The following is an 11,530-nucleotide window of genomic DNA, read 5'->3' as shown; positions in this document are numbered from 1 at the left end:
CAGAATTGTGCGTTTTCAATTTTCCATAAATTGCGTTCTCTCGTATCTTCATCGTTGAAACATTGCATTGCAGTAGTTACAGTGTTTTTTTTTGTTCGTTTTTTGCTTGAAAAGCCCACTGCACTGACAGCTTCTCGTGCTTTCGGTATTGACGGTCTGTCCATCCCACATGCAGAACTCTTATACAAGCAGCCCTGGTGCTTCAGTTGGAAGGCTGTGACGACTCTCGGAAGTATCCAGCGTGGGGGCAGTGACTGTCAGAACTAAACGCGGCGGATGGATCTGGAGGAGCTTGTCCGGCGGCAGATATGTTCAGCGACAGCAGCGCCACCCGATCCACTCATTCCTGGTGTCTGTGTAGCATCTTCGGTTGGGCGTCGGCTTCTACGTCGTCCGCTTCAGCCGAGGAATATAGCCGGGACCGAGGACGGAATGGCATCTCGGAGGGGCCCAGCGAGACGCCCGACCGTCTCGTGGTGAGCAGGGTTTTTGTTATATTACCTATAGTCGGTATAGTGATATACAGGGTGGTAGATGATGCCTATTACTGGTGCACCCAATACCCTGGCTCATTCACAGTATACAGCGCTCTGATGTCCTTGACGATGCAATCACTATTCTGCCTATTGCATAGCGAGACGTGCATGATAGCTTTGCTATGTCATATGATGGAAGGCTTGTATGGTGTACTCTTTGCTGCTGACGCCATTCGCATACCAATTTCTGTTAGTCTACGCGTTGACTGGAAGAGTTCAGGCGCCAGCAATTATCTCTCCTCCCCTCAATAAAACAAATGAATGTATTCCGCCAAGCGCAATCACGAAGCAACTACAGTATAAAGCGATATGCGCCCACGTCTGCCTCATATACTGAGTCTGAAAAAGAAGCTGGCTAGGCTTGAGTTGGTATAAAAATTTCGGTATTTTCTGTATATAGTGTCAAAGATTATGAATGCGCAAATACTCACGCCATGACCAAAACGCAACTCTTCGGATAAGCCCCGAAACCTTTACCAGCGCTGCGACTTTCGGACGAGGTGCACCTTCCTGAGTATTAGGCAATGACCCATGACTGCGCACGCTCACGAAGGGGAAAGAGATCTAAGCCAGGTGCTGCTGGGTCCAGATGGTTTCCCGATCGCGGTAAACGGCCTCGCGCGAGCTACACGTCCATATTGAATGAATGCGTCTCAACAAAACCACCGTGTGTGTTTGAAGTGATTTCCGAAGGACCTGGAATGACAACACATTAGCGACGCTTACACGATGCTTCCAGTGCAATGCTAACTAACGCGACCCAGGAGCAATGTTTCTCGAAAAGCGGCTGACGAGTGACCAGCCGGAGCTACAGACGCACTGTGCACAATAAAGGTCTAGTATAGCGCGTTCTCTGTGATTGCGGGCTTAGCCAAAAAGCCGGTGTGAAGTGTGTATACTCAGAATGCTAATGTAGAAATAGCAGTTAGCATATGCGCGATATTTTGAGATATTAGTGTTGCCGCTTTTGCGTATTTAACCTGAAAACATGGCGGCGTCCTACAAAGCGAAAGCCGATTGCTTCAGTAGAACAAGAAGTCGTTGGGGTTCTGTTTGGCACTTTTGCCTACTTAGACTTTTGTCACCGCCTTTCGCTACGAGTGACCTTGCTTCAGCGACCAAGTTGAGGTTGCCATTCAGGACAGTATTGGGGATACACTCGTGATTCTGACCCGCCAAAGCCTAATGGGGCTTCTACCATCTGTGGTACCATCTGTTATGTCGGCAATGACTCAGAACGGTGCGCAACTGGTAGGGGTGCAACAGCGATAGATTTCGAGCTTTGTATACGGTACTATATTGACTATAACAATTTAATACGACAATATGAATTAAATCTCAAAATTGCAAGTCACTAGAAGGAAAGCATACATGATTTCCCAGTTTCTACTGTGCATTCCTTACCAGATGGTGCCACTGGGTTTTCTGTTCTTGCGCATAATTTTAGTTGCCAATGCATTGCTCGAGGTTTTCAGTAGCGTGAATGAGAATTGCTGGTTTTATCGCGAGGCGCCTATGCAAAGGGCGCGGTAGAAAGGACACACCGAACGGAGGGCTCCGCGCTCAAGTAACGAAAAACACAACAAAGAGGGCGTTTTTAATTTTTGTGGCGAGCTTATATAACCTACGCCACATGGTTATCAGTACACTGAGTAAGTTATATAGGTTGCCAACACCCAGCGTAAAAAAGTCAAACACTGAGTTGGAACTCGGGTACTCCGGTACAGTAGATGGGTATCGTAACCAATGGGCCACGACGGCGGAGTAGACCGCACAGTTAAAGTTAGCCTTTATGTCAAAGATATAGCCGCTTGCCATGATTCTAACAGTACTGTTGCTTTGTAAATGTTTGTAAGTCTGTAGAAGCATTGCATACAACTTGATCTTTGACTGAATAGCTTCACGGAACTGAACTAAGGCTTCACATTAACACTTGTTCATTTTGTCTTGTGTTTTCAAAAATCCCATCCTCTTGCTCTCACTGGCATTGGAAACGTTAATACGGCTAGTTGCTTATCATAAAGTTTTTCAACTCGCTTTGGCTCAGAGCGCCATCTTCTGAAAAAGCACTAATTTATTATGCGTTATAAATTATCTCGCTCACTGCAGTGTCGATTCGTTTGGGAAGAGGAGGTAATCATGCACTAGCTTTGATATGCTTTCATTCAACCCGATGCCTGAAAAAACAGACTCGAAATTTAAGGTGTAAAGAGTAAATATTTTTGTTTACTTTGTGTAGTTTCTTACATCACATCTAATTTGAACATTTGAGGCTAACGAAGCTTTGAAATAAATCGAAAGTTGAAGTGCGCACCTTTTTCCGTCTTCGTCTCATTTTAAAGCTGATGTGCGGCGTTTAAGCCGGAAATTTCTTGCATGCTTCAAAAGAATGTATTCGTGACTTTCATTTATGTTCATTTTTGTCCAGGCGTATAAAGCAGGGCAAACTGTATGTCATTTGCACAAAGGAGCGTCCTGTGCTTTTGGGATATCACCTTTATTTCAACCAAGAGATTCACCTTGTCCCGGACTCCACCAAGCAGTTCCAGACAGCCAGGTCGGTGGTGCATTCGTTTTGCCTCTGTCATGAGATTTTCTTGGTCTGGATTTGTCCTTCACCTGTCTGACAGGCTGTTCTGTTTGTATGGCTGTATGCTCTGTTTTGTAGCTACTTGAGAGCCTATGTGACGCGAAAAAATGCGCCGAAGATGACTAAAATACGTAATGTGAGTCTTCCTCTTTTCCTTCCTCTGCGCCCATTACGTTTTGTGCGGAATAAGGATATCTTAAAACTAAGCAGTGTGAATGTTACCTTAGCTTGTAGCCTCAGTACTTATGGGATGAGTACATTATTTTCTGTGCTATATGAAATTCCCAGTGCGGCAACATAAGCATGCATGCTTGCCATCATCGCTTTGTCTTGGCATTTTTTATGTCAATGTTAATGCAACGCTGCTTTTCCATAAAAGTTTCTTGTGCTAAAAATGGACGGAGTGAAATGGAAAGGCCAGTAAGAAGTATTCTTCTTCATAAAGACCATGATGCAGTTGACAGCAGCTAAGCTTTGTGTATTAGTGTGCGATTGCATAACTGCTGCGTAGTGTGCCTTGTTGGTTTATGCAGTATTTGTGATTTCGGGCTATTCGCTTCTTACATGATCAATCCTCTGGTGCCTCATATCTTAGGTGTGTTTGATGGCAATAATGCGGTTTACATAGTGTCGTGCCTCTGCCATAGTCTATATTGGATCCTGCTGCTAAAGACAGTGTGAGATGAATCGCTAAGAACGACAGTGTTTCTGGAATATATTCACCCACAGTTAACAGGGCCCTCATGAAGGTTTAGGAACAGTTGTGCAGTGCGGTGTTGCAGCAAGAATCATATGTGTGAGGTTTTAAGTTAGGAAACACATAAAGACTGACGGTGGCAAGGTAGCAAAGAACACAACGGACAAACAGCCTTGTGCAGGCTGTTGGTGCATCTGTTTGTGCTTCACCACCTTGGTAAAGTATGCAGTAGGAATATGCAAGTATCAATTTTGTTTTGTTGTGAAGTGAGCCTAAATTATAGCAATTGGCTCCAAATCACATAAAAATATTTTCTGACTGTCTAAGAGCCCCGAAAATTGTCTGACTAGGGTACATCCAACACGGTAACCTTATTGTGGCGCTGTTTATTCGGCAAAAATGAAAACTCGCGAACTTTTAAACGTACCACATGACAGCGCGCTGCGTGTGCCTGAATGTTGAAGCGTTACAGTGCCCCCATTCGGAGCTTGGCAAAGCACTGACATGCTCACGCATTTTGCGGTCATCACGAAAGAGCTTCGTTTTAATTGCCAGGTAAGCCAGAGAAGCTGCTGCCAGTCTGCTTTCTGGTGCCATGGCAGCAGCTGTTAGCACATCTTTTCACCGGCAGCGCAAAACTCTGTTCTGTGTTCCGCAGAAGACACAAATCTGGCAGCACTTTATAGTAAGCCTTGAATGATGTATAATTAAAAATTTTGTATAATTGTGAAGTTTTCTTGTCCACACAGCACACTGTCACATGTTTTTCTTTTTTGACACTACTGGTTTTCATTTTTGACAACATTCAGAGCACTGAACTAAAGCTACCTTGTTGGAAGCATCTGGATTGGATTGGTGCTATAAATCTTCATGTCCACAAAATAAACTTACAGATGTAAACAAAATAAAAAAGTAAAAATCAGGGTCGTAACATGCTCCTGTGCCTATTGATTCATGTGTTGCTACATTTGCCCATGCTCCAGGGTGAGGGCCTGTACCACCAGGGGATAATCCAGCACCTGCACAGGGAGCACTGGCTGCCTGTCATTTGCTTCACTTTCTCCCGGCATCACTATGACTCAAATGCCAAGTTTCTCAACCAACTGGACCTGACCACATCTGAGGATAAGTGGGCTGTGCAATGCTTTCTGAACAAGAATGGTTTTACCCGGCTTGAATTGTGTGACCAAGATCCACCCCAGCTATGCTTCAAGAAAAGACTCCTGAATACTGGCTTCGGTGTGCACCCCAGAGATGTCTGGCCCATTCTCAAGGAATCTATTGAAATTCTTATTCAGGAGGGTCTTGTGAAGGTTAGTGGTGAAGCTTCACACAATTGTGGTAATTTCCATTAGTCAAAGTGTCCTATTTGGCTTTACGCACAGCGCTAGAGATGAAACATGCTCTGGTGTCTAGACAGTAATAGCATCCACCTCCTTAAGCTTGTCGACAAGTCCTTCCTATGCTTCATGGCAAGTGTTCGAATAAGAAAAGAAGGTATCGTTTCAATAAAATATTGGAGTAAATGACTGCCAAAAATTTAAGCATAAAAAATGTGGCTTTGCGATGCTTTGTGAGGGAATTCACATCAGAATATTAGTTTTATTATCCTGTCTAAAGAAGCACGGTACCTAACATATGAACTGCAGTTATTCTTTTTTAATGGTTTGAAAAGGCATAATAACTGTCCCACCAATAAAGATATCGGGCTTCGTATTGGTTTAAAATAATGGCTGTTGAACATGAATTTTTTTTCTGAACCATGTGCATTCAGTGTTGTAGTTTCTTGGTAAGGACAGAACTGCATTATAATTAAGGGATGAACGTAATAGGTCAGTTTAGATTTTCTTGCGCCACTTTGTGTTAATGTGCCCTAAAAAGAAAATTTTACTGAAATACAATTTTTAAAGTAAAAGAGCTCAGCAGAGTTCTCGGAAAGATGATATGACAAGATTGTGGATTGCTGCATTTCATTCGAATATAGCTCAATTCATTGAGTTTTTAGGGTTCCTAACGGTGGCTATATAACCCTTCGCTCAGGGCTGGTTTACTCGCACTTGTCACGACCATGCATGATGACCACACTAGTGGCTACTAAAAACAGAATACACACGGCAAGGAAAAGCTATTGGGAAATGATTGTTTTGGGATTCTCTGCACAAATGGCCTCCCTTGGCAACTTCGATAGGCTGCACAAATGCAGGCAAAGTGGTTGAGTAGGCATATTGATAGGCTTCATTGTAGCCTCGCAATTTAATCAACTAGGGCTGTGCGAATATTGAAAAATTGCTTTGAACATCGAATCAAATATCAGCAAAAAAAATAAAATAAATGTTACAATCATATTTCAGAATTAACATTTATTGTCAGAAAAAATTAGACTACAATTGCAGAGAAATGTGTACTCTACTGTAAAATTTGATGTAAATGTTTTATACAATTCTCTAAACTGGATTTCTGTACAAAAAAGGCCTGCATGAAACTGGGTGCAGCTGTCATATCACTCGTGAAGTACAGTGATAGAGACCTACAAATTGAACCAGATTCAACTTGTCAAGCTTTCAACCTTACTAGTCATAATGTTGAAATCTACTATAGAGTATGGGGGAGCTTTTCGTAAATTCATGCCTGGTTTTGCTTGTCTCTTTCAAGGTCCTATTTGCCACGGAGATATTTTCCGTGGGTGTAAACATGCCTGTTCACATTGTTGTCTTTGGCATCTTGAGGAAACATGATGGTGAATGCAAGAAGGCACTGCTACCTGCTGAAAAAATGCGGATGGCTGACAGGTGAGTGGTTGCGAGAATGCTTCTGTGAGATTGCACTGGCCGTGAGAGGAGGTGACTTCAGTGTGTGTTTAGCGTACGTAATTGGTTTTTTACTGTAGCTGAAATACGCAAAGCATCCCGGCTGCCTCATCACGTGCTCTTCGCCATGATGGCGTTGGGCCAGCACTGCACCGATCTCATACCAGCAGGCGTCTGTTCGAACTTCAGCGGAAGCTTAGGGATCAAAATGAAACAAGATGCGGGGAGACATTAGAAGCTATAAGTGTTGAAAACGCACCTTGGTGGTCGGGGCCCCACGTGGAATTGGCGTCGGTCGTAAGTAGATCGGTGAGAGGATGAGCGATATGGACAAAATATATGATTAAGGGGCGAAAAGTAAGAGCAGAGGCCGACAGAGCTGCGTACATCTTTTGAAGACTAAGTACGCGGAAAGTCTTTGACGGCTTGAATTTTATCCGGATAAGGCCGTACTCCAGAGGCGTCAACCATGTGTCTTAAGAATGGTGAGTTGGCGGCGACCAAACTGGCATTTCGATGAATTGAGCTTGAGGACTGTACAGAACACATTGAAATACTGGTGAGGCGTTCAGGGTTCGAAGAAAAGGTCGGCGAGAAAACGACGACGTTGTCAGGTAGTACGGGCAGGTTGTCCATTTAAACCTGCGAAGAAGGTAGTACATCATTCGTTCAAAAGTCGCCGGAGCATTGCAGAGACCAAACGGCATGACTTTAAAGTGGTACAAGCCATCTGGTGTGGCACAGGTTTTTTCGTGGTCCTGCTCGTCAACAGCGATCTGCCAATACCGGACCGTAGATCGATGGAAGAAAAGTATTTAGCTCCGTGGAGGCAATCCAGGGCATTATCGATTATTGAAAGAGGGTATACGTCATTTTTAGTGATGCTATTGAGATTGCAATAATTGACGCAGAAGCGCGAGCTGGAAACGACTGAGGACGCCGAAGGGCTCGTCGACGGTTCGATGTCTTGAGCGAGCATCTTGACAACCTCCTTTGAGATTACTTGGCGTTCAGCACCACACACGCGATAAGGACGGCAATGAATATGATCTGCGTCGACTGTGTATATGCGATGCTGGACAAGTGCGATTCGAGTCAATAGGCGCTGATCAGAATCAAAAATGCCTATGCCAAATGCCAGCAGACTGCAGAGCGCGTGAGCTTGTTGAGGAGAAGGATCCGTAGCGATCATTTTGTCATACGCAATGGGGACTGGAAACCAGATAAAGAGCAATCAGAGGAGGACGGTAAACCGGTGGTCACAACAGAGAGATGCATATGCATTTATAGGACAGATAGTGGCGAGCGAGATGCCTTGCGGGAGGCGCTGGACGCAAAGTTCAGAACAGGGAGGCATGTTTGGTTCGCGACCATAGTGACGACGGTATAAGCAAGTTCAACGCTTCGTATGAGGGATGAATCAAGTGTTGGTGTAAAGAAATAATGCCCATCAAAAACAGGGGTACAGAGCAGGATGTGATTGAAGTTGCGGCTTTAGGTGGCAGGCGGACAAAGTCGACACTACAAAGGCGGTACACAATAGGTGAGGGTGGATCGAAAGGAGAGGGAAGGTTAAGTTTAACAATGCTTATAGCACAGTCTATGATGGCTGCATGGTCAGAAAGAAAGCTCAAGAATAACGTCGTGAGGGCAATGTTGTAGTACTGTGAACAAGGCGGTTGTATGAAGGCCAGATATGATTACTCGGGCAGAGCACAAGCCAAGAACCTTTGACGTTGCTCCATCTGCGACACGCACAACGGGTATTGGGGCAGGGGTCAGCACTCTTTGCTAGTGACAGCGTAGTTCAGGGCTCATGACAGAAACTTCCGCACCGATATCAATCAGGGCTTGAACGGCTGTTCCACCAACGAGCACAGTGGGCAAATTAGGGCACGCATGAAGAGCTAGACGAGGATTTGTGATCGTGGTTTCTACTGCACCATCACCTCTAGACGCTGCAGCACCTAATTTTCCGTCGCGGAGCGACTGTATATAGATTTGGAGCTGAAAAGCTACGGCTTGCAGAGTTAAGTCTCGCCAGTACCTTATCTTCCTTTCTAATAAATGATCTCCACGATTACACTACTACCTCACACGGAACAACAAAAATACTCTATGAGTATTAATTTATATCATTGCCTGCTGGTTTCCTTCTAATATATATTATAAAAATAATTTTTTTAATGCTGAAGCATTATTGGTCTCATTAGTGCGTCATCAGAGTGTGCCAACAGACGTATCCTCTTCAATCATCAACAAGAAAAGTCGTTTCCACGCCACCGCTCGAACCACTATATAGATAATGTCCCAGCCGAGCACACCGACCACTACATCACTCGAACTCCATCTGAGCGCATTTATAAATAGCCTTGCTCTGTGTAACGACGCTAGAGGCGATTTAGCGAAACAGCAGTAAAATAATGCGTCTAAATTTCCTAAAAAAGTACACAAAAATAAACAGTAAATGATAAACAGGAAAAATACAAACAATAACCAATTGAGGAAAAAAAATATTACGGGAAGTCTTTTGTCCAAGAGCAGCTGCAACACCGAGGCTTTCGTATTTCTCTAAAGCAGCTTTTGCATTGCTGAAAACGTTTCGGCCTGCAATTACTAAACAGCACAAGTGAGGAACAGAAGAGTGACCCTGCCATTAAATCCAGCTCGCAGTTAATATGGCATCTATTTTTCGTTCATTTCATTCTAATTTGGTAAAGTGTGTTTTCGTTCTAATTTCTACAATGCCAACAGATAATTTTAGGAGGACAGATTTGTATCGGGTATATTGGCATTCTAGATTATTTCAACATAGTAATCGCGAGTCTCATTTTCATTCATTCGTTATAGGGAAATCGTCTCAATTATTCCATAAACAGCCTAATAGAAATCGCCAGTCTTTCTCTCAAGGAAATTGAAGCTTAAAGCTTTCAACGGCGTTTTTTTTCTTTGCTTCTTTGTCGACAAGCGCGTTTAACAATATTGCATAGCATATTGAAATTCAAATTTTATTTTCCTCCCGCAGTTTCACGCCATTGTAGGATGGACGACGCTGCGATCAAGCCCTTCCATGCGAACTCGCAGATCGTCCGGGCGCAGAATGCGCGTCTGTTTGGCGGCTTCGGGAACGGAAAATGTCGTCTAGAAGACAGCGTCGAATATCGACGGGCTGAATTGCAGCTTTCGGAATCCCGAGGAGCAGATCCGGGATTCTCCGCAGAGGATTCCTGCTGGTGTTTAAATTGTTATTAACGTATTCGACTAGTAAACTAATGCGTACGATTCGAAATACTCGTGTTCATTTCTTTCTTTGCCAGTCCAGCTTGAGTCTGAGTACAGGTCTTGATGTCCTCAATACATGGTTGCCACGTGTTCTGGTGCAACCCTATGCCCATCTGCCCATGGTGCAAGGAGTCAGGCGACAGTTCAAATATGCTATAACTGTTCTTTCCGCCAACATCCCATACTGGCTAACACCAGTAACGCCAGGCAGACCAAGCACCGAGCCTTGTACCCCCATATTCTTATCTACACCTCGCCTATACTATTTTTCTTGAACCCTAAAAAAAATGCAGTGGAAAAGTTGTTTTCCACTTGGAGCCGTCACATTGGAGAACCAAGTGAAATACTGGACAAAGAAGCTTGCAAACCTAAATTGTGCTGATTAGAATCACCGCAAGCTTCCAACAATAACATTAAATCTCCATGCGGTCAAAACTATTCCGAAGTCTTCCACTGGGCACCTCTTTTTCTCTCGCGCTCTTTTCAGTACCACTCACTCCTTCCCCTTGAAGCACTCTTCAAGTGTTCTCAGAGATTTTGCGGCTTTGGTTTATTATTTACAATTTACATTTTCGAGTCGCCTTAAGATATGTCCGAACGACCTTTTGAGTCTGAACGCGCCTGAGTGGACATATACTGAACCTTTAGTTCCTAAAAAATCAACTTGAGCAAATGTATATAAAGTCAGGGAAAGGTTGGCACGACCTTTATGCAATTATAGGTTTTGGTATCCATCTAAAAGTGACAAAGATAATGTATCCTTTTACCCAAACAGCCCAAAAATTGTATGATAATGTTGAAAAAGGTAGTATTACATGCGGTATGTCTACTCAAAGGGAAACTTGAACATAATGTTTCTTTAGGTTGGTTTGTAAATCAATGTCACAAAAGTGTTCATTCAATGAGAGACTTCTACCGCAACTCCACCATAAGGGCATGGGCAAGATGAAAGTGAAAGAAGAAATTGATAAATATATGACATATAGTGGTGGAACTTTGAATTATTTCGACGGGTACAGGTGAAAGTGAGCTGACATCGAGCAGTACTCGGACGCATTTTGTGTTCTGCCTGCATCAACGCAGGCAACGCCATACTGGCAGATTAAGCAGAGGTCACGATGGCAAGGTCAATGTATGATTTTAGGTGGTCAAGGTGGACAATTTCACGTCCTCCTCGGCGATGATATGTTGACAGCGTGAGGGGCTCTGTAAGGTAATTAACCGGAGAAGTTTGCTTAAGCACCCAGTAGGGTCCCCGGTATAGAAAACTTAGGCGACTGGCCTGAAGTAGACGAGGGCACCCATAGTCATACCAACGAGTCTGGACGATAAACAGGCGGCAGACATGAGGATCCGGCGCGGTTGTTTTTCTGGTGGCACTGATTTCGAACTGGGATTGGTTGTGCGATCTGACGGCACTCTTCGGAATAGGCAGCGGCTTGAGAAATGGGTGTCATTTTGGAGGCGTCGGAAGGGTAGGGTAGGATCGTGTTCATTGTACACGAAGGTTCGCGGCCGTACAGGTGAATATAAGGAGAGAAACCGGTAGTCGCTTGCGTAGCAGAATTGTAAGCGTAGGTTATGAATGGTAACACACGGTCCCAATTTGAGTGGGTGG

General features: G+C 44.1%; 1 protein-coding gene across 1 annotated transcript; it reads left to right on the top strand.

The window, feature by feature from the left end:
- Positions 1 to 1,067: 1,067 nt before the first annotated feature.
- On the top strand, positions 1,068 to 9,902 carry LOC146172899 (superkiller complex protein 2-like). The gene is made up of 5 exons (XM_084584431.1): positions 1,068 to 1,142; positions 2,965 to 3,093; positions 4,807 to 5,136; positions 6,476 to 6,612; positions 9,656 to 9,902. The coding sequence occupies exons 1-5, from the start codon at positions 1,068 to 1,070 to the stop codon at positions 9,669 to 9,671; spliced, it is 687 nt and encodes a 228-aa protein (XP_084440557.1). The 3' UTR covers positions 9,672 to 9,902.
- Positions 9,903 to 11,530: the final 1,628 nt, after the last annotated feature.

This window comes from Amblyomma maculatum, chromosome 11 (assembly GCF_055883805.1).
Source record: "Amblyomma maculatum isolate TAMU_Amacu chromosome 11, ASM5588380v1, whole genome shotgun sequence".
NCBI lineage: Eukaryota > Metazoa > Arthropoda > Arachnida > Ixodida > Ixodidae > Amblyomma > Amblyomma maculatum.
Note: the sequence above shows the minus strand (reverse complement) of the source record. Positions and strands in the feature narration are given on the sequence as shown.

What these genes read in the sequence shown, in the direction of transcription:
- LOC146172899 (XM_084584431.1), top strand. Translation starts at nt 1,068, where the DNA reads ATGACTGCGCACGCTCACGAAGGGGAAAGAGATCTAAGCCAGGTGCTG. An exon ending in CAGATGGTTTCCCGATCGCG is followed by an intron (nt 1,143 to 2,964) that starts GTAAACGGCCTC and finishes ATTTTTGTCCAG; the next exon opens with GCGTATAAAGCAGGGCAAAC. An exon ending in AAGCAGTTCCAGACAGCCAG is followed by an intron (nt 3,094 to 4,806) that starts GTCGGTGGTGCA and finishes CCCATGCTCCAG; the next exon opens with GGTGAGGGCCTGTACCACCA.